At 38.2% G+C, this 25534-nt stretch overlaps 2 protein-coding genes across 3 annotated transcripts; one reads left to right on the top strand and one right to left on the bottom strand.

Annotated features, from left to right (window-relative positions):
- Positions 1-1364: 1364 nt before the first annotated feature.
- Positions 1365-12689, bottom strand: lamtor1 (late endosomal/lysosomal adaptor, MAPK and MTOR activator 1). Of its 2 annotated transcripts, none has more exons than XM_056266767.1 (5): positions 12498-12689; positions 10235-10377; positions 8379-8456; positions 2755-2878; positions 1365-1553 (listed from the first exon to the last, which is right to left on the bottom strand). In XM_056266767.1, exons 1-5 carry the CDS (start codon positions 12537-12539, stop codon positions 1461-1463), a joined length of 480 nt encoding a protein of 159 aa, XP_056122742.1. In that variant the 5' UTR covers positions 12540-12689; the 3' UTR covers positions 1365-1460. The 2 variants fall into 2 exon arrangements, with proteins under 2 accessions (XP_056122742.1, XP_056122741.1); XM_056266766.1 differs by having other exon boundaries at positions 10235-10380; positions 12498-12688.
- Positions 12690-14765: 2076 nt separating this feature from the next.
- Positions 14766-21556, top strand: LOC130101139 (zinc finger protein 239-like). The gene is made up of 3 exons (XM_056266725.1): positions 14766-14887; positions 16324-16572; positions 20517-21556. Exons 2-3 carry the CDS (start codon positions 16488-16490, stop codon positions 21536-21538), a joined length of 1107 nt encoding a protein of 368 aa, XP_056122700.1. The 5' UTR covers positions 14766-14887; positions 16324-16487; the 3' UTR covers positions 21539-21556.
- Positions 21557-25534: the final 3978 nt, after the last annotated feature.

Genomic DNA, 25534 nt, shown 5'->3' with positions numbered 1-25534 from the left:
GTGTGGCATTTCAAACTCGGTCAAGAAAGAATGGCAGTTCACTAGTGCTTTCCTCGGTATTCGGCACAACAGAAAAAAAACAAACAGTTTGACTATGTTAAAGCAACTGCATAATATATTTTTAATTGTTTTTATTACATTAAAAGTGGAACAGGCAAGGTAAAAGTGTCCCTGTTTGCTTAGCTAAAAACAAGCCACTGATCGAGAAGCCTTACAACTAAGGCATAATACAGCCAGGGGGCGCCGTAGAGCCGTTTACGCTTCCCGCTAATCATTCTTCTTGAATCATTTTACACTTTGTACATTAAAGGCATTGACACAAAAACTGCCGTCCCACCGGAACCATTCAAACCCACCGCCCCATCCAAACCTCTCCGATTCGACGGCATGTTTATTTGTTAGACGGGCCTCACTGCCCTGGCTCGGTTTAACCAGCGCCCGTAGTTTCTGATATGACTGCCGGACAGTAAAAGAAACCCTTTCTCCTTTCCCTTCAGTCACAGAAGCGCCGCTTTAAAGGATTCAAAACCTCGCCGCAAATTAACCGGTGTTATTGATATGACATGGCGCGGCACGTCACTTGTTCTGTTATATTTACACTCCGCCATGACATGGCAAATGGAGAAAAATAATGCTGACTACTTAAAAATGCGAATTAACCAGGTCTAAAGTTGCAGGACATCCCATACTTTGAGTAGGTAACAGTAATAGACTCAACCGGTAATCAATTTGATTGACTTTTAAGAAAATCATTCACACAAAACAAGAGCGTTCTGCTTCCAATGAAGAATTAAAATAAAAAGTAAAAGGGTTACGTGTGTTACTCTGGTTAGACAGAGGAATTATTTACGCATGTTGCCCATATTCATCAGCATCCTTGAAACACAGTGCATACATTTATGGGATTTAATTAGGATTAATGAACTCTAAACCACAGTGATTCCAGAATCATACAGGCGAACGAATGTATTACGTGCAGAATGATGCTGAACCACAGCATGTGTGTTAAGACGACCCAGCCGAACTGAGTAAAACTAGTACAAGTATAAGAATAATTGTGAAGTCTGGATGTGCTATTGGTTTAGTAATGTCTTACCAACTGAAAATCCAACAGAAAAAGCAACAAGAAGAACAGATTAAACTAAAATATGCAATCGTAGCAGCTTGACACGACTGTCGAGTTGTAAAACGTTTGATTAATGCATGAACACACCTGAAGATCTACCGGTAACTGATCAAACTCGTCACAGAAACCGCTGGGATCAGACGGTTTCCCCCTCTCGGATCTGAGCTGCGGCCCTGAAGGATCTCGGGTGACGGATTTACACAAAGAGCTCTGGTTGGGGTGAATTGTATTTATCTGCATATCAAGAAGTTTGGGAGGAGAACAGAGGAGTGAAAAGGGCCAGAAAGAGAGACAGAAACAGAGAATTTGGGGAGGACAGGGTCCATTTTTTGAATCATGGTATAGCAAACTGCACCACCAGCTCTTCCTTGGCATCTACTTTGATTTGTGAGATGGCGCTGTAGGCGTACGCAGCGATCTTAGAGACCTGAGGAGGAAAGAGCACAGTAAATCACACAAAACACTGAACAAAACATGTACAGTGAATTCCAGTGCATTAATGTGCAATTAATGTTCTTAAATTCTTCATTTATATACACACTATTGTGAATATAAATACAGCAGTGTGACCCTGTATGGTCAGAAAGAGTTTTATTCAGCAAGGATGCATTACATTGATAAAAAGTGACATTTATAATGTTACAAAAGATTTCACTTTCAAATAACTGCTGTTCTTTTGATTCATCAGAGAATCCCGAACAAAAATGTATCACCGTTTCCACAAAAATATGAAGCAGCACAACTGTTTTAAACACTTTCTTGAGCAGCAAATCAGCATATTATGATGATTTATGAAGGATCATGTGACACTGAAGTGCCTTCCAAGGAATGTCTTTGTATATTTGCATATAATATACTTGTAAGGCTAGTCTTAGCGGTTTATGCAACTGGAGGCCAGTTGCATAAACCGCTTAAGGCCTGTTCACACCGGGACGAATTTCGCACGCGATATTCGCCAACGTTTAACGCCTCGTGACTAAACAAAGGGCGCCAATGTGAGTGTGCACACCGACACGAAAAACGCCACGCGTAAAAGCGTCATTTAAAAAAAAAACGCCTCGGGTTCGTTTTTTTGGTTTGACGCGCCGCGTACAAAACTATCCGACCAATGAGATTGGCGCTTTTGCTCACGTGTCTGGAGCTTCTGAAGTTACAGTAAAACACAACTTGGGGGCGCTCAAACACAAAACGGTCTTGCCGAGCACACATACGTAACGGCGAAGAAGATGTCCGCCAAGTAGCGTCTACACCATAGACAGGTCTACACTGCCGGGAAGAAATAAGACGAGGAAGATGCAAGGCAAGATGAATGTAGAGCTGCTGGTCTCGTTGGTGTCGGAACATAAAGAACTATATGACAAACGCCACAGCGACTACAAAATAGGACTATTTCTGTTTTACATTAAGCGCCATCTAATGTCAGGTAATGAATTTGCATGTTCACTCGGCTCATCGTCAGCGAAAATCGCTTGGGTGTGAACACAAAAAACGCGTTGAAAAACGCTGACGAATAACGCGCGCCGATATTCGTCCCGGTGTGTACGGGGCTTAAGACTAGCCTTACAAGTTAAGCATCAGTTGTTTGTATGTCATCAGGTGATAGGGTGATTTGATAACGTGAATCTGACCTGCTGTACATCTGCGTAGGGCACCAGGTCAGCGGCGAGCACCTGGTGAGGTTGGCTGGTCAATGACGGGAGAGGAACCGGCTTCTTCTGAGACAGCGTTCTGCTCAACACCTCCAGCTTTGTGCTTTAACATAAACACACACCATTTAAAATGCACTACTCAGGAAACTTTAACAAATGGTTAACAGTAGCGGCGGTTTCACACATACTCTGTGTTGTGGTGCGTTTGCGGCGCTATTCTGCTTCACACGTGCTGCGTTTGCAGTGCGCAACTGATCTACGGCTGTACCAAACACAACATTTATCCTCTATTTCTTATTTTAAATCACTATTTTTATGATCAGCGTCTTTTATAAAATAATATTAAAAAGTTACAGCATATAGCTTTCACATTTAAAAAAATGTATTAATGCATTAGGCCTACTTCTATATAGATTTGTGCGTTCAGTTGCTCAAGCAAGTGGCAAAACATTTAAACATGTACCTATGTTAACATCGCAAACATTTAAAATGAAAACTAAATGAATACAATTGACAAAAACAGCTCTCTCTCATACCTTTTCTTTTGTATTTAAATCTTTTTTTACAAGAAATATTGTGGGTCACAAAGAACTTGTTTTTCCACCTCCACGAAGAGACGTCCATTATGTCACGTTGTTGAGGTACTGTGTAGTTTTCCTTGCTTTAATTACCTCGGGCTTAAAGGGATAGTTCACTTTGAAATGAATTTTTGGTATGTTTTAGCTTACCTCAAGGGCATCCAAGATGTAGGTGTCTTTGTTTCCGCAGTAGTTTCAATTTTGATATTTTTAGGTCAAACCGTTCTTGTCTGTCAGTCATATAATGCAGGTCTATGGTCACCTTTATGGTCACCTATGCACCTTTCCGCAAGCGCCGGAAAGGTGACCATAGACCTGCATTATATGACTGACAGACAAGAGCGGTTTGACCTAAAAATATCAAAATTGAAACTACTGCGGAAACAAAGACACCTACATCTTGGATGCCCTTGAGGTAACCTAAAACATACCAAAAATTCATTTCAAAGTGAACTATCCCTTTAAAGTTTTTTTAAAAAAAAATGACTGTGAAAAATAGTAGTATAATTTAATTAAATGCATTTATGGTGAGATTACTATATTTTAATGTCAATCCGTGTTCATTTAGACCACGAACCACGATCTCAGCACTGCTGTATCCGCACCACTCCTGGAACGCATCCGCACTGCAAACGCAGTATGTGTGAAACAGGCGTTACAGTATTTTCCCTTGTTAAAGGGACAGTTCACCCAAAAATGAAAATTCTGTCATTCATTTCTCACCCTCATGTCGTTCCAAACCCGTGAGATAGATAGATAGATTGTTTTATTTAATGTCATGTCAGCATCTAAGGCTATTTTAATAGCAAAAATTCAATTACAAAAATACAAATATCATATAAATACAATAAAACCAAGCTAACAACACAAGTCATTTTATATATATTTTTTAATTAACATATGATAAAAAAAATCCAAAACCTTTTCAGGCATAATCTTACTAAATAAGTGAAATAACTTCATAAAAGAGCATTCTACTTGTATTATGCCCAGGACAGTCCAATAAAATGTTTAACAGAGAGGAGAATCCTACAAAACATGCAAAAAGTTGTGTCTTCCCCTTTAAGTCAAACTTGTATGGCCTTTATGACATCTGGTGAATACCACTCGATCAGATCTAGTTTTAAGAGGAATTAAAAAGTCTGTTTTCCAAACCTGTAAGACTTTCGTTCATCTTCGTAACACAAATGAAGATCTTTTTGATGAAATCTGAGCCATTTCTGTCCCTCCATTGACAGCTACGCAACTACCACTTTCAAGCCCCAGAAAGGTAGTAAAGATATCAAAGTAATCCATGCGACTCCAGTGGTTTGACCTCAATTTTATGAAGCAACATGAGCGCTTTTGTTTGTGCAAAAAATCTTAATTTACCACTTTATTTACTAAATTCTCTCCAATCTCCAATGCGAGTTCATGCAACAACATCTGCTCTCATGTTAACGCAATACACATGCGCCAAAATTATGACTTTGATAGGATACTCGACTAAAATACCTTGATGCAGATACCAAACCGATACCACGGCAAAAAAACTAAAACAGTAAAACTATTTCAATAATATGGCAGAACTTAAAATTCATTGTTTTATAAATTAATTTAAAAAACTAACTTGACCTGCCCTGCTTTTAGACCATTCTCTCCTCTTAGTATGAACGTCCTTACAGAGATGTTTGCAAAGTTTACATTATTAACATTCGCAAAACTTTCACAGTAATAAAAAAAAAAAATTATAATCAAAATATACACTCACCGGCCACTTTATTAGGTACACCTGTCCAACTGCTCGTTAACACTTAATTTCTAAGCAGCCAATCACATGGCGGCAACTCAGTGCATTTAGGCATGTAGACATGGTCAAGACAATCTCCTGCAGTTCAAACCGAGCATCAGTATGGGGAAGAAAGTTGATTTGAGTGACTTTGAACGTGGCATGATTGTTGGTGCCAGAAGGGCTGGTCTGAGTATTTCAGAAACTGCTAATCTACTGGGATTTTCACGCACAACCATCTCTAGGGTTTACAGAGAATGGACCGAAAAAGAAAAAACATCCAGTGAGCGGCAGTTCTGTGGGCGGAAATGCCTTGTTGATGCCAGAGGTCAGAGGAGAATGGCCAGACTGGTTCGAGCTGATAGAAGGGCAACAGTGACTGAAATAACCACTCGTTACAACCGAGGTATGCAGCAAAGCATTTGTGAAGCCACAACACGCACAACCTTGAGGCGGATGGGCTACAACAGCAGAAGACTCCACCGGGTACCACTCATCTCCACTACAAATAGGAAAAAGAGGCTACAATTTGCAAGAGCTCACCAAAATTGAACAGTTGAAGACTGGAAAAATGTTGCCTGGTCTGATGAGTCTCGATTTCTGTTGAGACATTCAGATGTTAGAGTCAGAATTTGGCGTAAACAGAATGAGAACATGGAACCATCATGCCTCGTTACCACTGTGCAGGCTGGTGGTGGTGGTGTAATGGTGTGGGGGATGTTTTCCTGGCACACTTTAGGCCCCTTAGTGCCAATTGGGCATCGTTTAAATTCCACGGCCTACCTGAGCATTGTTTCTGACCATGTCCATCCCTTTATGGCCACCATGTACCCATCCTCTGATGGCTACTTCCACCATGTCACAAAGCTCTAATCATTTCAAATTGGTTTCTTGAACATGACAATGAGTTCACTGTACTAAAATGGCCTCCACAGTCACCAGATCTCAACCCAATAGAGCATCTTTGGGATGTGGTGGAACGGGAGATTCGCATCATGGATGTGCAGCCGACAAATCTGCGGCAACTGTGTGATGCCATCATGTCAATATGGACCAAACTCCATGAGGAATGCTTCCAGCACCTTGTTGAATCTATGCCACGAAGAATTGAGGCAGTTCTGAAGGCAAAAGGGGGTCCGACCCGTTACTAGCATGGGGTACCTAATAAAGTGGCCGGTGAGTGTAGTTATTCATTTTAACTTTATCTTTGTTGTTAAAACTAAGCAAAAGTGCAAATTACAAACAACATGACATACGTTGTGGAAATTACGGTTCGCGTACCAACCCCGAAGTGATAAAATAAAATACTGTATCAAAATGTATAGGCAAGAGAAGTAGTTTGTTTAGGCATGGTTTGTAGGGAATTACAAACCTGCGCACACATATTCAAACGCACATAACTATACGATCAATTCTTAATGCGAATGTGAACGCCGTCAGCGATCATCTTAGCGGCCCCTAATTTAATAACAAATGATCATTTCAACAGAAGTGAATCAATCAAAACTAACTTTAGCTGGAAAATAACATTATTCAAGAACCGCTATAAAACCAAACCAATCTGTTACCTTAAATTATATGTTTATCTCTGTAAAGCTGCTTTGAGACAATCTACATTGTTAAAAGCGCTATATAAATGAGAATGACTTGACTACTATATAAGAAAGACACAAATGAGATAAACAGTGCATTTACAGATTAAACAGATTTAACAGTAGCATTTAAGAAATTAAATCAAATGTGAAAAAAAAAGAAAAAAAAACACACTGGAAACTCTTCACTCTATAAATTAACTATACGCTGAATCATAATAAATATATTCAAGTTATTCAGTCAAGCATTGAGTGTTTTTATTTCTATTCTTGTTTCTTTTTTGATAAACATTCTTCACACAGACAGAATAGCATGCTGTCATTCTTAAAGTATCGGTACTAGTAACAATTTGTATCGTACCGTTTTTAATAGCAGGGTATCGTAATTGTACAAAACACACATGCGTCGTGCTTCTCTCGTGAACGAGCGTTGCATATTAATATTTTGTAAATAAAGTGGTAAATTGTGTTTTTTGCACAAAGCATTAATGCCGCTTCATAAAATTTAGGTTAAACCACTGGAGTCACATGGATCACTTTAATGACGTCTTTACTACCGTTCTGGGGCTTGAAAGTGGTAGTTGTGTAGCTGTCAATAGAGGGACAGAAATCTCTCAGATTTCATCAAAAAGATCTTCATTTGTGTTACGTTGATTTTTGGCTGAAGTAACCCTGTAATTTATTTCAATTTGAACCTAAAACACTGATGTTGTTAAGAAAGTTGGTTACACTTTATTTCGATAGTCCACTTTAGGTTTCCTACTAACTAGAAGTACACTGCAAAAATGTTTTCTTACTTACTATTTTTGTCTTGATTCCAGTCCAAATATCAAAAAATTCTTACATCAAGATGTATTTACTAGATGAGTAAAATGCCATAAGATATTATGTCCGGTTTTTCCGGGGAATTAATCAAAAATAAGTGAGTTTTTGCTTTAAAAAAAAAGCAAAATGATCTGCCAATGGGGTAAGAAAGACAGTGTTAATTCAAACAGAAACTAGATTTTTCTTACCCCATTGGCAGATCATTTAGCTTGTTTTTAAGCAAAAACTCACTTAATTTTGATTCATTTCCCCAGAAAACAAGACTTATCTTATGTCATTTTTCTACTTTAGAAAATGCATCTTGATTTAAGAATTGTTAGATATTTGGACTGGAAACATAAGAAAAATACTAAGTAAGAAAAGCATTTTTTGCAGTGTACCTTTGCAACTACGTGTCAACTAACTCTCATTAGAGTATTCGTAGACTGTTAGGGTTTGAGTTAGTAGGATAAGTTGACATGTACTTGCAAAGTTACTTCTAGTCAGTACTTATACTTATAGTCACTGACAGTCTGTTGTGGGAGCAATAAATTAAAGTGTTAGCAGATATTAGGCAGACAGTCTACTAATACTCTAATGCCTGCATGTACGGTAGTTGCAAAGTTACTTATAGTTAATAGAAGTGGACATTTGAAATAAAGTTTTACCAAAAAAGATGTTCCACATCTAGCGTTGCAAGGTTATTTAGGTAACAAACAATCTTGAACACTGTTAGTACACCGTAATAGAAAACATCTAGCGTATTTCATCCCTATAAAACACTCAAAGAAGAGAAACGTGACTTGTGCTGATCTAGAGTCTACTGTACATCAATGGCATTTGAGAACAGCAAACACGCACCTGTACTGTCTGGCTTTGTCCATGTATTCATGTTGCTCCATGCCTTGAGAATCCACAGCCGACACGTCAATTATGTTCCTACCCAAGAGAAAAAGAAAAGGTTTTCATCTACCAACAGCCCTAACTGCAAAAAAAAAAAGCTGTGCACTGCAAAACATGCTTTTCTTACTTAGTATTTTTGTCTTGTTTCCAGTCCAAATATCGAAAAATGAAGATGCATTTACTAAAGTAGTAAAAGGCCATAAGATATTATGTCTTGTTTTCTAGGGAAATAAATCAAAATGAAGAGAGTTTTTAAGCCTGGGAAAACCCAGACAACTTCCGGCAAATTTAGATTTGCTCTGAAAGTTAGTCTGGCAAAGAGCTCATTCAAGCCCATTTCCAATCCGCCGAAATCGCGGCACCAATCAGAAACGTTGGGGCGGGCTTTACACGATGACGACAGCGCTGGGATTTTGAAGCAGATTTTGTAGCCTACATTACAAAGATGGATGCCGCCGTCGAACATCACTCGTTCCAATCAGCTATCGCGTCTGTTTTAAGCGATTTGAACGTTTCCTTTTAGTTAAAAACCGAGCAAAGAACAACACTCGGAGATGTTTCTCCGCCGCTCTGCATACGTCATCTCCTTCATCGCTCTGATTGGTTTTAGGTCTATCCACGACGTCCGTTGGTGACGCCCCTCTGGAAATGATTTGTCTATGACGCTTTGCCAGACCATAACTCAGTTACAACTGAGAATGGTCTGGTTTTAAAGGTCCCATTCTTCGTGATTCCATTTTTCAAACTTTAGTTAGTGTGTAATGTAGCTGTTAGAGCATAAATAATACCTGTAAAATTATAAAGCTCCAAGTTCAATGCCTAGCGAGATATTTTATTTAACAGAAGTCCACTTTCAAAGCCTACAGCGAACGGCCGGTTTGGACTACATCCCTCTACTTCCGTTTTTAATGACGTAACTAAAACAGTTTTTTGAATAACTAAAACAGTTTTTTGAATAATCTCTGCCCACGGGAATACACAAAAAAGGGGGCGTTGTCTTGTTGCGCTCCACGGTGAAGAGGAAGAGTTTCGTTTGTAGAGTGTGTTTGTCGCCATGTCGTCGAGACACTGTTATTTTCATGCCGGAGTCAATTCACCTGTGTCTGGCCTTCCCAGGGACGCTGTGCTTAGAGATCAATGGTTACAATTTATGTTAAACTCGGTTCCCGAAAATGTGCGCATGCATCTCCACGTTATGGTAAGAGGCGTGACCTTTCCGGGCAACGTGCGCTAAGCTGCTGTCGAATCACAACACAGGAACCGCTGGCCCAATCAGAACTCGTGACGTGTTTCTGAAGGAGGGACTTCATAGAGCAAGGAAGTCATCAGCCCGTTTTTTGGACAGTGAAAACAGCGGTATACAGATAAGTAAATTGTGTGAAAAATACTGTGTTTTTTTACATGCGAAACATGACCACATGTTATATTGCATACTGTAAACACAATCAAAGCTTCAAAAAACATGAAGAACGGGACCTTTAACCAGGCTAGAGAGTTTTCGCTTAAAACAAGCAAATTTATCTGCCATTGGGGTAAGAAAAATAATCCTAATTCAAACAGAAACAAGATCACAAGAAACAAGATTCTTACCCCATTGGTAGATAATTTTGCTTGTTTTAAGTAAAAACTCACTTCATTTTGATTTATTTCCCTAGAAAACAAGACATAATAACTTATAGCCTTTTACTACTTTAGTAAATGCATCTTGATTTAAGAATTTTTCGATATTTGGACTGGAAACAAGACAAGCCAGAAGTCAGAAGAGCATGTTTTGCAGTGTGCGCTACATGAGGACAGTGTGTAGTGTGTCGTACAGGGCTGTGCGCTGCAGGATGACCGTGAGCAAGGCCTGCTCATCTGTGCGGTTGGACGAGAGGCTGTCTGCGTTTCGCTCCGAGCCATTGGTGGGTTTTCGGTCCAGGTTTGGGTCAGGAATCAATGGCCTCACCTCGTCATTCTTCTGCACAAAAGAGTCAAGAGGTCAAAAGCATGATCACTGAAAGACCACTTTTTAAAGGCGGCAACACTATGTGATGATAGTAATGTCAGTGCCAATATGTCTGCAGCTTTTGATTCCATTTAACATTTCAATGATATTTATGAATCTTACTCTAAAACCTAAATGCTGCAAGGTTTTCAAAATAAAGGGATGTTTAACGACATCAAATGTTTTGTAAAAATCAACAATAAAAAATTAGAAACCTACTCCCTTGAACCACATCACTATGATCGAGTGATAACATGTCACCCGTCAGCAAGTTTTTACATTTAGAAGTGAAACAAAATTGACTTGACTTTAATCCCAGGGTGCTTCAGGTATGACTGAACCTGTCATACGTATACTGTAAGTTACTCTGGATAACAATATCTGCTAAATTACTTCCTCCATCATATTCCCAGACTCTCCAACTACTTACATCACGTAACCAAACTCAAACCCGCCCAGAAATGATTGATTTATACAAAGAATACATTTCCAGTTTCCACTGCTTGTTAGGGAATCATGTATAAAGATCAGAGGTGTAAAAAGTACCTGAAAACCACTTGAGTAAAAGCACAGATACCTTACAGCGACTCATTACAAGTCACCGATTTCAATACACCTTTAGTAAATGTCTTAAAGTAGTACCTGGTATTTACTTAAGTATTTACCCATACTAAATGTAGGCTCAAAGATGCACTAGTCCTCAACACCTGAGAGACTTACCAGTGAAAAACAAGAAACTGTTGGTTTGTGAGGAGAGCAATCACATGTTTATTTTCTAAAATCAAAATAAAACTGAACACCTTGAAATTGCAATAAATCAAGGTCGACACAACAGCCTCTTAAACGCCAACACAGGCTCAATCTCAGTTAAGATCAAGTGCTTAAAAAGGGCATAGAAATACAATGTCTCTTCGATATGACAGATACATAAAACAATGCTGAGTAAAATTAAATAGTCAAAGCCCACTTGCACTGGACAAGCTGGTTTTGGCCTCAGCTCATATGTGAAAACCCTGTGATTCAGAAACTACCAGCTAATGCACTCGCAGTCGTGTAAAGCAGCTTTGTTGACAAGTTTGGGTAAGTAAAGGCGAAACACACACGATCTCGTACCTTCAGTGGCCGGTAGAGTTCGATATCGCTTCTTTATAGCAGAAATAAACTGCTGCAGAAAAAGTTTGGTGCCATGCAAAATGTACCAAGTTAAACTGCATTACTCATTACAAATGCAATTAAATAAAGAGTACATATACTTATTTAAAAATGTAGTCAAGTCGAGAGTAAAAGTTGCTAATACCTTTGATACTCAGTTAAACTATAAAGTAGCCAAAAAGATACTTGCGTACTGTAACTAATTACATTTGCTCAAATACTTTACACCTCTGACAAAGATCATTTTATAGAGATTTGGCTACAAAAAAACAAGTCTATGAAATATTTTATGGCTTAAAAACAAGTAGAAAAAACACAGTGTGGTCCAAAGTACAAATCAATTGTAAACAATGTGCTTTAAACGTTTGATATAATAATATTACAAATTGTATTGTAAGAATTTAGAGAAAATTATAATAAGAATATTATTTGTATTTGGCATTTGTATTAAACGGTTCAAAATCATGAATCACAATTTTTTCAATGTAACGTTACTCTATGACATTTGCTCAATAATTAGATAAATTTCCTGGCCTGGATTTGAAAACCGACTGATATTAATATCACACTTTCCATGACATTGGGAACCCTGAATACATAATTTCCTCATACATGACCACATCACATGTCAGATCTAGGGGTCAGATCCACACATACTCTCAGTTTATGATATTTCCTCTGTCTAATCATAATGGATTCAGCAGTGAAACCAATAACTCTGATTAGAAAAACAATCAAATGGCATTAGAGTAAGTTTGGTGTTAGTTTTGAAACACACACACACAGTATTGGCCTGCTTGTGTAGCCAGAACTACAAACACACACCAGTAATAATAAATGTGTGCTGTATGTTGTTGTTGCAGGAATACAAACGCCACATTCAGCAGTATTTTACAGTTGTTATAACGTTATGTGTGTTTTGATCAAATCTCCTTTACCTGCTCCGACGTCTCGCTGTCGCTGCTGAAACAGCACCCCATGATACACGTTCAGCAGGTTCAGTCTCTCTTCTTTGTGAGTTTTTCGTCTCCTGCGCGGTTTTTATTATTTTGTTTGTTGGCTGTGAAGAGCTTCGTTGCAAACGCAGGGACCATCACATGACAGCACTCCTAGCCGTGTCACGTGACTTCCGTTTTCACACACAACTACCCTGTCACGTCATTTCCGCTCGTCGCGTGACCGCGTAGAGCCGTTATGTTCGTTTTCGACTGATAAAAAAAATTGTTTTCAATCAATACATTAATAAAGGCGTCGTAAGAGATTTCAGTGTTTTACTCTTATTAGTTTCTAAATTAAACAAAAACATGTCATCCTACGCGATTGTTTCTCATTGGCTTAATTTCAGGTGATATTTTGTAAAACACTTTTGTTGGAAGAAAATATTGACAAATATAACGTTATTAATAAAATAGCCTATTAATGTAATTATAATGAACATATTGGCTTCGTAAAAGTTTAGCTCCCTATATAACTATTTTCTTATATTAAAACATCGGTAGCAATGTTTGCATTTCTACCAATTATAAAACGGTTGTGGGATGATTATGGGATTAAGTAACTTTACCAAAATGACCATATTTCTAAATAAATAATTAAATGCTGCACAATATAAAGTCACATTTCTCTCATCATTTGACTTAGATTATTAAATTAATGTCTATGTGAATTTTATTGGTGTAAACAGACTAAAAAAAATACAGGATCATCTCTTTATGTGATAATTACTTACTGATGTATTTTTGTTTAATGTTTTTTTTTCCCTCGGGTTAAATACATGACAGAAAACAAACACACTCCATCTTAATTTTGTCATTAGAGCATAGGAGATGGTTTTGTGTTTTGCTTAGGCTATGCAAATGTTGTTTCATGGATTAATAGCTTAGTGTTATAGCTTTTGTGTATACAGTTCAGCTGCTTTATAGCCTACGTATTGCAAAAAAAGTAAAACAATACTGTAACTGTAATTGAGTGAAGTTCAATATAATATATTATTATTAATTATTATGATAGTTAATTATTATTATGAAGCAAAAGTTGATTTGCTTATTGTTTATTTGTGGGTAGGTCTAATTGTTAGACAGTAATCTTTTCCTTTTTTTTATTTCAACTGTATCAAAATCTTTAAGAATGTATTTCCGTCTTATATAGGGTTTGGGTAATAAGCCTGCAAAATAGAATTTCTAATGACTTTATTTGTAAATGTTTTAATCACAAAGAATCGCAAACGTCTTAAGAGAGCTGCCTCGGTTCTGAGGAGACTTTGGAGTACAAAATATCTTCTTTTACCATTAATCTTAAAGGAATTGGGATGGCTTTGATAATTATATTATAAATATTGACAGTACACTGCAGTTGGAATTTCTCACAAAACTCTTTAAACAGTAACAAATTTCCATGTTCAAGAAATAAGCAACCGTTACAGCACAAATCCCTTTGGATTTTCTTTCCTGAAGACATACAGACTTTCTGCCCAACTTTATAGTTCTATTATTATTCCAAACTGGAGTGTTGTAAAGCGTGAAGTTATGTTTGAACAATAGTTTTCAATAGACCAGCACTTGCTGATGGAAGGCTGAGAGTTTCACTGGTAACGAGGACCATTCAAAGTCACAACGTAGTAGAAAAAAGTTCATTTTTTTGGAAACAATGCTGTGTCGTCAGCAAACTGACTTATAATTATTTGCCTATAAAACACTGTTAAAGCTTCAAAACCCCTATTTTTAATCAATATAGATAATAGCTCTGCAACCATTATAGATAACAATGGTGATGCTGGACGAATCCCCCTTTTAATGGTAAATCTTGTGCAGAGCTACGGAGCTATTGAAATAACATTTCAATAAATGTTATGAATCTTACTCCAAAACCAAAATGCTGCAAGTTTTTCATAATAAAGGGATGCTCAATGACATCAAATGCTTTGTAAAAAATAAAAATAAGAAACCTACTCCATTGAACCACATCACTAATTGAGTAAATCTAAAACCAATCTAATATTATTATGGATTGAATAAAATTCTGAAACACTGATTATAGAAAAAAAAAATATATAGGAGAAAGCTGGAGGATATATAGTTTAGAATAGAACTGAAATACTTGCTCTATAACAGTGCGGAGTTGTGGTTTACTGAATGCGGCCCCTTTAAGAAATATGACACCGCGCGCATGCGCAGAAGAGGAGAAACGAGATACACACGAGACGAGAGACGAGACGAGAAGAGCGCTAAAACTTTCACCAGTTGAAGCTAAAAGTGACGCTGTTAACGATCGTGAATGAAGTACAAATGTGGAATATTTTCTTCGGATGTCGTATATTTCCAGTCTGCAGGTGAGATATGTTATATTTGTCATGTAGCCTAATAATTGACGTTTGTGTTGCCTAAATGTACATTGTTCGTAGTGTAACGTGCAGAGAATTAAATAGTTATTAATTTTGATCAGCCTCTTATTCAGTTTGTAGAAATTGTGTATAATTTCTGTTATCTTAGTTATATTTTTGTTTAATTCATATATTAATTTAAGAATGTATCCTGTGTTGTTTCATCCACATTAAATCTGGAGTCACATGAAAATGAACAACCTTACAATAGAGCCGTTTTAAATGCGACTAATACATAACCATGCATATCAAAATGCTCTGTTTCAAAAATCAAGTCTAAAATCATATGATAATTTAATTTAAGAAGTGTAGTGCTAATTATCACAGTATTTCTTTATGAACGCAGTGACCTTAAATTTGACAGATCTGGTGTCCCGACCCTCACAACAATTCACCAAATAAGAAAGCTTCAGTTCAATAGATTAGCCGTAGGCTACTGTACTAATGTGGAGAGAGTTTGAATGAGCAATGTCTATCCATTCAACCAGTTAGTTTATTTTCAAGTACATTATTGGTAAGACAAATATTTGTACATTTGTTTTGTCAAAGTAATTTATTGAAAGTAATAACGTTTAACTGAGCTGCTAAGCATCTTTATCTCATTCAATAGTCCCTGTTTTTACCTCATTCATTATGGTGATGTTTGAGATTAATGTTTTACCCTTCATGTTAAAGTTAATGACTAAAATACTATTAAAGGGACATTGTGTAGGAATTTCTCCCATCTAGCGGTGAAATTGTTTTTTGCATTCAAACGAATTGTGCTCTCCTCGCTTTTTCAAATGCGTGTTGCATCTACGGTAGCCGTTATGTACCAAAAAGCTATGACAGGATGTCTTCTAATAGCACTTCGTCGAGTTTTCCTTTGGGTGAACAGGTTGCAAGAACAATCATATGGTCTATTAAAATATATTCTTATCGAATTTCTAGGTTACAAAAAGTAGGCCTAAACTTACGAGAGAGAATTTGCATTTTCATTCAGCCTGTCTGCCCTTAAGATAATTAACATTACATACATAATAATTTATTAGGCTCAAATGTGAGGTTAACCATTTTTTAACATTGTTTTATTTAGAAACAAAGTTTTTTAAATTGTATATTGTTATGTTACAGTTTATGATGTTACCAGACATTGACATTGATTCAAAACAACTTTGTGACCTAAACATGTTTGTTCTAATATCAGAACTTTAAAAAAATTATTTCACAATTTTTAGAAGAACTTACAACACTTGTTACTTACAAAAACGAGCAACTTAGAGCTGTTTTTTACACTACTAATATGTAACTCAATATTTAAGCTAAATATATTTGAAGCACCACGTGTGTTTTGCTGTTAAAGTAATCCAGTATAAATTCAGTAACTTATCTTTTGATTTTTCCAGATCTGGTCCTGTGGGCGTCAGTATCACACAGTGATCACAGTTCACACCTGCAGTGAAGCCCCTCCCACAACAATTCACCAATAAATACTGGGAATATTCCCATCATCCTACAAGAGAAGCACAAACTCCAGGAGTAGCAGCTGAAATCTGTGTGACTGTTAAAGATGGAGTTTATTAAAGTGGAGATTGAAGACATGAGTGATCCAGAACCATCCAGAATAAAACATGAAGATACTGAGGAACAAACAGGTTGGTGTCCATTCTTGATTCTTCATTGTTGACTGCTTTCGTAGCTTTGAAATAATAATTAGTATATGGATGACAAATGATAAGACAAATGCATCTAAATAATCATAACCCCGTTTTAATCGTATTAACAAGTGAATGACAGAACTGGCCTTTGCCCATCAAAGATACTTTGGTAACACTTTACAATAAGGTCTCATTCAACATTAATTAATGTATTAACTAACATACTAACAATGAGCAATACATTTATTACAGTATTTATTAATCTAACAAATGTTAAGGGGTTGGTTGATTATGATTTCACTTTTCTAACTTTAGTTAGTGTGTAATGTTGCTGTTTGAGGATAAACAACAACTGCAAAGTTACAACTCTCAAAGTGCAAAGCAAAGGGAGATATTTTCCTTTACAGAAATCGCTTTTTAAGGACTACAACAAACGGCTGATTGGGACTACAAGAGCTCCCTCTCGGGTTAGTGACATCACAAACCCTAAAATTGACATAAACCCCGTCCCTGGGAACATGCAGTCCAGAAGAGGAATAGTTGTTGTAGTAAATGTAATAGTATTTCACTCTGTTGGCATCTTACAACAATTCCAATCAATGAATATACTAATAAATGACTAGAAGATAGTTAACCCCACACCAGCAACATAAATTCATCAACTAACCATTCAGAGATGTCCTGATGCATTTTACATGTTGTCACTTCTTCTTGAGTCTCTCCATTATTGTCCCACTCCAATTTAAACATAAAAGGCAGACCAGTGTGTCTGTCTGTGTGAGGTAATTGGAGCTGCCTTTTAGTGTGTCTTCAAGCTGCTAACACTAGATGTCTCATCTGCGCTGCTGGCCAATGGAGGTCGACGTCCGCACCTGGCGGCCATCTTGTCACAGGCAGCTCGCTCACTCGCAACATTGTGTTTTAACGGTGCATGTACTTTTTAAATAACCATAACTTGCTCAATTTTCTACCGATTTTCAAACAGTTTGGTTTGTTATAAACGTCAGAGATGTATTTATGACACTGCAAACTTATGCATAATAAGTGTATCAATAAATAATCATCCAGAATTATAGCCACGTTAGTAACGTTTGTAAGAAACCAAATCGTTTGTAAATCCGTCAAGATTTCGACGAGATAAGAGTATTTGTGTTCATGCTGATCACTCATCTTACATCAGGCACCACAGAGCCCGCCAGAAAGCTTGCCTGTGACAAGATGGCCCCCGGTGATGACGATAGAGACTCCGCCGAGACTCCGCCGTAAGACATCTAGCCTTTATTAGGGATATCTATGGCTAACACACCCTTGTAGCTCCACCCTCTTATTGTAAGGGAGCAGCAGCTCATTTGCATTTAAAGGGACACACAAAACAACATGTTTTTGCTCACCCTCAAAAAGGGACAATTTTAACATGCTATAAAACTTATCTGTGGGGTATTTTGAGCTAAAACTTCACATAAAGACTCTGGGGACGACAGAGACTTATTTTACATCTTGTAAAAAGTGCCATTATACCACCCCTTTAACAAATACAACTTTTGATTTTAATAATGTATTATAGGGGTGGGCGGTATGACCAAAATTCTATTTCAGGGTATGACTAATTTTATTTCACGGTAACGATATATTTCACGATATAGTTATTTATATATGTAGTTATTCTCGAAAAATCGACAAAAAGGGCTTTGTATAATAAATAAACCCAAATACTTTAGAAATGAAAAGATTGTCCTTCACATGGTTTTCTTTTTCTCTTATTTGGTCAATTATTTCATATTAAATTAGTTACTTCCTTTTAATTTTTTAGGATAGTAATACTACCGTATTTTCCGCACTATAAGGCGCACTTAAAAGCCTTTAATTTTCTCAAAAAACGACAGTGCGCCTTATAATCCGGAGCGCCTTATATTTGGATGGTGAACACACGTTCACCAAGACGGGGAGACAGCGCCGGGCGACTTACGCCACTATCTGCCAATGGATCGTGGATGCCTGGGCTGATATATCAGTCACAACTGTGATCCGAGCTTTCACGAAGGCAGGAATAAATAATTCAGCCAGCTCACATACCCGTATTTACTTCCTGTTTTCGGCCGAAGTCCACAGTAGTTGATTGTCGAGTTCGCGCGCGCGCGATCAAACCTCCTCCGTGTGTTCAACATCTGATTCGGATGAACTATCCATTTGAGCTGATATTCTCAGAACACCACACAGCACCGTCATCGGCTGACAGTCTGAGTCTCCACTGTTGCTTAGTTACCAATGATTGCGCGCGCGCACTCGACAATCGCCTACTGTGGACTTCGACCGAAAACAGGAAGAAAATACGGGTATGTGAGCTGACTGAATGAACATCATTTTTATTCATATCTTTCACATTAACTGCAGTCAGATTCACCGTGTTCACTCACATGGCTGTGCACTTGTAATGACACATTAAGGTTGTTAAGAGGCTAAAAGCAGGTTTAAAACTTGTCCCGTTTAAGTCAACAGGGTGCACATTTTAAAAAGAGGATAACACGGTGTAGGCAACACCGGTTTTTGGCGTTGTTATCTGTACTGACAGCACTCCAAATTTACAAAAAATGAGCTCAATGTTAAAATTGACCGGAGTTTTCCTTTAACGTTTGAACAACGTTACCATGGGAGTGAACGGAGTTGTCAGAAGGCTTAATAAAGTTTGACTTTATCTGACTGTTTTGTTGACATCTAGTGGATGCATAACGTAAACCCAGTCAAACGTTTGACTGCAGTATCTTATGCGCCTTATAATTCGGTGCGCCCTATATATGAAAAATGTTCTAAAATAGGTCATTCATTGAAGGTGCGCCGTATAGTGCGGAAAATACGTAGTTATGTTTAAATGTGTTACCCGGTACATTTTTGCCATGTCTGCTTATACACTGCGTTTTTAAGGGGATTGTTTTGATCTTTTTGTTATATCTGGCAACCCATCATCTTGTAACTGCGTCATTATTTGACCACAGCCCGGTGAACACTGACACACCGCGCTCCCTTTCAGTGCGTGTGCACGCGCGCGTCTTTTGCATCAGTAAAATGCGATCGGTTAATTTGAGTGTCAAGTTGTAATCACGTAGCGAATCAAAGGAAGATTTTATCAGCTGGTTCAGTGGCCAATTGTTTGGAGTTAGAAATATAGCTATAACTCGCGCTGCATATTTATTAATTTTGCCTTAGATACAGGATTATACATTCACTTTAACAAGCAGGTTGTTCATTACCACGGCAACCGTTTGCGTCATGCTGAATGCGATGATTTTCGTGTTTAAAAACTATACATAAGAGACGGAAAGATGCAGATAACTATACATTATTTAAAGTTATTTCTATTCGTTACGATATTGATATATGACCTGTTGTTTTCAATTAATGCTTTCCCCGTTGCGAGCGTGCACTCCTCTAAACTGTAGCTATGGGTGCTGCACTGCTCTAGTCGACTGCTGCGCTTTCCCCCCCGAAAATATCACGTTAACAACAACCCTTTAGAAAATGTAATTCCTTTGTGGATCATCTTGATCTGCTTTCTCCATGTTTCTTTGACAATTCACTGTGTTTCAGTCTCACGCACGCTGCACGCGAGTTAACCACGCCCACTTATTTGCATGTTGCGGTATACACGTAATAAAAAAATCTGTTACGGTTGACATTTTCTACCGCGGTAACGATATATACCGTCATACCGCCCAGCCCTAATGTATTAGTAAATGTTGAAATTACAACAACTAAGATTAATAAATGCTGCAGAAGTAGTATTCATTGTTAGTTTATGTTAACTACATGAGTTAACTAAGGAAGCCTTATTGTAAAGTGTCACTGATACTTAATACACAGACAGATGTCTTGTTTTTGCTGTGTTTTTAATTTTCACATTTAACCTCATTGAACTGATTCTAACTGATTAATACATTTTATTTTAGTCCAGATGGAAGTGAAGGAGCAAATACAGAAACTAAATGACGTGAAGAAACACTATGACTTCAAAACTCACGGAACAAAAGTCAATAAGCTGCACTCCTGCTCTCAGTGTGGAAAGAGTTTCCAGAATAAAGGAAACCTTAACAAACACATAAGAATTCACACTGGAGAGAAACCGTATCCATGCACTCAGTGTGAGAAGAGTTTCAGAGATGCAACAGGTTTAAAAATTCATCTGCACATTCACTCCGGAGAAAAACCATTCAAGTGTGATCAGTGTGGTAAAGGTTTTAATTCATCATCAAATCTAATACAACACCTCAAAGTTCATTCAGATGAGAAGCCTCACTTGTGTTCTTTCTGTGGAAAGAGTTTTTCACGGATGGACAGTTTTAAACTTCACCAGAAAATACATACCGGTGTGAGAGATCATGTTTGTTGTGACTGTGGGAAGAGCTTTACTGCATCCTGTGAACTGAAACGGCACCAAAGAATTCACACTGGAGAGAAACCGTATACATGCACTCAGTGTGGAAAGAGTTTTTCTCAAGCATCAGGTCTCAGTGTTCATCTGCTCCGTCACTCTGGAAAAAAAACTTTTAACTGCGTTCAGTGTGGTAAATATTTTATTTTGTCATCAGATCTAAAAGACCACCTGAAAGTTCATTCAGATGAGAAGCCTTATGCGTGTTCTCTCTGTGGAAAGAGTTTTCCACGGATGAAGAGTTTTAAACAACACCAGAAAACACATGATGAAGTGAGAGATCATGTGTGTTGTGAATGTGGGAAGAGATTTACTAGAGCTGATTGTCTGAAACGTCACCAACAAACTCATACTGGAGAAAAACCTTACAAGTGCTCATACTGTGACAAGAGTTTTGCTCGGTTGGGACGTCTAAAATCACATGAGCGAATTCATACTGGAGAGAAGCCGTATATCTGTACTCTGTGTGAGAAGAGTTTCAAAGATGCAACCGGTTTAAAAAAGCATACGTTTATTCACACTAGGAAAAAAACGATTTAACTGTGATCAGTGAGGTAAAAATTTTTATTTGTCATCAAGTCTAAAACAACACCTTGTAGGAAACTCAGAAGCGAAGACCAGGAGACTTGGTTGTAACTTTATCAGGATTCTTTGTTGAGGACACGAGCTGTCGGTAGATGCAGTCATCAAGTCTAAGGCAGTGTTGTAGTTTATATACTTTTAGAGGGCAGTGCTTAGAAATGGAGACAAAGCACCTGGGTGACTTAAACATGTTTAGGAACCCACCATAGACTCTAGACTAGAGTGTTACCAATCCTAATCCAATCAGCATAACTATTCAAAGACTGGGACAGGGGCTCTGAGAGCCATTTAATACAAAGGGGAGAGTCTCAGTAATTTAACTTTTTAAAAACAGGACTGGCAGAAATCTATTGCTGTAAACTTTGCTTAACAGCTGACATCATCATCAGAACCTCAAATGCTAAATTCAATGTACTCTACCCAACATGACATCATGACTTTGCGTAAACATACACGCCACTTTCAATTCAAGTGGCGTGTTATCTATACGCATTTTGAGCTATCCGCGTGTATGTCCACGCCGAAATCTTTTGCGTGTATGTCTACGCCATTAAATGTCCGAGTGATTCCGCGTGTATGTGTACGCCGTTAAATGTCCGAGCGAAATGAAGCAAAATCTATATCTACATCTGTGGAGCGATATTTCTTTTCCTAGGATGGTAGGAGAAGACTCATAAATGGTATTAACCCCAGTGACGGGTAGGTTTAGGGACGGGGTTGGGGTAGGTCATATATTTATATATACATTAGACATGTGCCGGTATTCGGTAATGCGATAAATCGCGGTAATGAATATGCACGATATTGTTATCGCGGGGACTTCGAAATACCGTAAAAAAAAATAGATCCGAATTTAGATTTTTAGAACGCGCATTAGCTTATTTTCCATCAACCGCTTAAAAAACAATGCGTATATGCTGCGCAAAACACATGTGCACTTTGATGTAAACAATCCCCACATCACATGTATAAGCACTGTGTGCATGCAGTGCGCACTCTAGTCTAATGTAAACAATCCTCACGTGGAGAAGAAACACGGCGGAAGGAGGAACGCTGCCGACTATTTATCCCCCGCATGGCTGCCAACTCTCACGCATTCAGCTTGAGACTCACGCAATTGACACTTTCACACGGTCTCGCGCCACACATCCATTTTCTCACGCAGAGAAAAATCGCGGAGCAAAGAGGACACTGACACCGACAGACTAGACAGAGCAGGTTACTTTTGATATGAAAAAAATATCAGCTCTCAGGTTTTATAACGAAATTCAGACAATAAATACTGTTTTGGTGCTTGTAAATGTGACGTGACAGATCGCGCGCCTCAGATCAAGTAAACCGATCATCTGTTACTTTTTATTAAAGATACAGTACAACCCACCGAAAGGTACGTACTTTCGATCAATCAGTGTTTTTCAACCACGGAAAGAGGTCAATAACACTGCAGGAGAACAATTATGTCACAGAACGTTACATTTACCTCAGGAAAGCCATTTAATGTTAGTTGACTATAAGAAAATAGCTATAGAGAGGAGTATTTTGCTAAATATGTGCACTATATTACATATTTTAATATATGTACTTGTCATTATATAATTGTTATTATAATGAAAATTACGGCATATTACATTTTTATATTTATATTATTATTATATTTATATTGTATGCATTATATTTAATTTCTTTCTGTATGTTTACAGCATTATGTGAGATATATTTTTTCTTGAGAAACATTTAAATGCAGGCTATCTACTGTAGCCTACCTAATATTTATCCAAATGAGTCAATATTGAAACAAGATTGAAATTAAATCCAAGAATTTAATTGAAATCATGAAAATTGTGTTAAGCAATAATACAAACAGTAGCCTCAGTAACCATGTAAACATTATAACATGTTGTCACTAAAAAATAAAATTAATGTTTTGACAATCACAATTACACATTGTGATGCAAGTTTTTTTTAGATACCCCCAATCCGTCTGTTTCTCTTGTGCAATTAAAATATCGTGATGATACCGTATACCGTGATAAAAGCTCAATCAATTAATCGCAGCATGAAAATTTGATACCGGCACATGCCTAATATACATAATACAGTAATATAACGTTAAGTCAAAGGCGTTGATAAACACGCTGAAAAGCGATTATGCGTGTTGATAGCACGCCAGAAATGGAAATACGAATTGGCGTGTCATACATACGCCATTTCATGAGATCAGTCTGACTCTACCATAGTTTTTCATGTTATGTTATGTAAGGATATAAGATCAGCAGATCTTAAACAGATTCTTAAATTTGTAATTCCACAGCCTGTAAGTTTGTTCAGATGACAGGCCTTATGTGTGTTCTCTTTGTGGAAAGAGTTTTTCATGGCTAAAGAGTTTTAAACTACACCAGAAAACACATAATCAAGTGAAAGATTATGTGTGTTGTAACTGTGGAAAGAGCTTTACTACATCTAGGCTAATTGACTGAAATGGCTCCAAAGAATTCATACTGGAGAAAGACCTTACAAGTGGTCATATTGCTCATATTTTCTACATTGTAATCATTATGTTAACAACTTGTAATAATTACTTGAATGTGCAAATTTATTGATTCTGCGGAAGAATCAGAATTTCTGCCGTAATACATTGTTAGCTAACTGCGTGATTTGTATATGTACATTTCTGAAATACATAACTTGGACACAGTCACCTCTGATAACAGATCATTCTAAATTATAATCTAAACAAATGCATTTTCTGTAAAGCTGCTTTGAAATGATATGTATTGTGAAATGCGCTATGCAAATAAATGTGAATTTAATTAAATTTAATTGTGACGAGTTTTACTAAGTCTGGAACCCTGAAATCACATGAGCGGCATACTGGAGAGAAGCCGTACTACTGTACTCAGTGTGAGAAGAGTTTTACACGTTTATCAAGCCTTCTCACTCATTTAAAAAAATATTGCAAGTGAGCAAAATTAGTTTTTTAATGTCATATAGTAAATACTGTGAGATAAAATATGGAACTGATTCCTTCGCTCCACCTTGGCCTGCCGACCTGGCTCCTCGCACCCTCGGTTCCACTCTAGACCCTCGTCTCTCCGGCTTTACCAGAGACCTTCGTCCCTCCGGCTCGACCATAGACCCTCGTCTCTTCGGCTCCACCCGAGACCTTCGTCCCTCCGGCTCCACCAGAGACCCTCGTCCCTCCGGCTCCACCAGAGACCTTATTCCCTCCAACTCCACCAGAGACCCTCGTCCCTCCGGCTCCACCTAATACCCTCGTCCCTCCGGCTCCACCAGAGACTCTGCCTGTGCCATGGACTTATAAGTTTTACTCCGGCTCCACCAGAGACCCTTATCCCTCCGGCTCCACCAAAGACCCTCGTCCCTCTGGCTCCTCAAGAGACCCTGCCTGTGCCGCGGACTTACAGTGAGCAGCAGTGGCTCAGTGTTTCATATAGGTTGTCTACAAACCGGAAGGTTCAATCCCCGGTTCCACCTTACCAAGTGTCGAGGTGTCCATGAGCAGGACACCTAACCCCAGCTGCTTCCGACGAGCTGAATGGTGCCTTGCATGGCTGACACCACCGTCGGTGTATGAATGAGTGAGTGAATGTGAGGCAATATGTAAAGCGCTTTGGTGGCCATTGGGTCTGTGAAAGCGCTATATAAATGCAGTCCATTTACCATTTACAAATTATACTCCGGCTCCACCAGAGACCCTTGTCCCTCCAGCTCCACGAAAGACCCTCATCCCTCCGGCTCCACCATGACCTTCATCCTTCTGGCTCCACAAGAGACCCTGCCTGCGCCGCGGACTTACAAGTTATACTCCGGCTCCACCTCAGTCCTCTGGCCATCAGGTTCCACCTTGGATGCTAGTCGCCGTGGCTTCACGTTGGGCGCCAGTTCCAGTGGTGTTGCTCAAGTCCATCGGTTCTCCGTCTACGCCCTGGGATC

The sequence above is a fragment of the Rhinichthys klamathensis genome, unplaced genomic scaffold (assembly GCF_029890125.1).
Source record: "Rhinichthys klamathensis goyatoka isolate OS25496 unplaced genomic scaffold, OSU_Roscu_1.1 h1tg000253l_1, whole genome shotgun sequence".
Lineage (NCBI taxonomy): Eukaryota > Metazoa > Chordata > Actinopteri > Cypriniformes > Leuciscidae > Rhinichthys > Rhinichthys klamathensis.
This window is presented reverse-complemented; position numbering and strand designations above follow the sequence as displayed.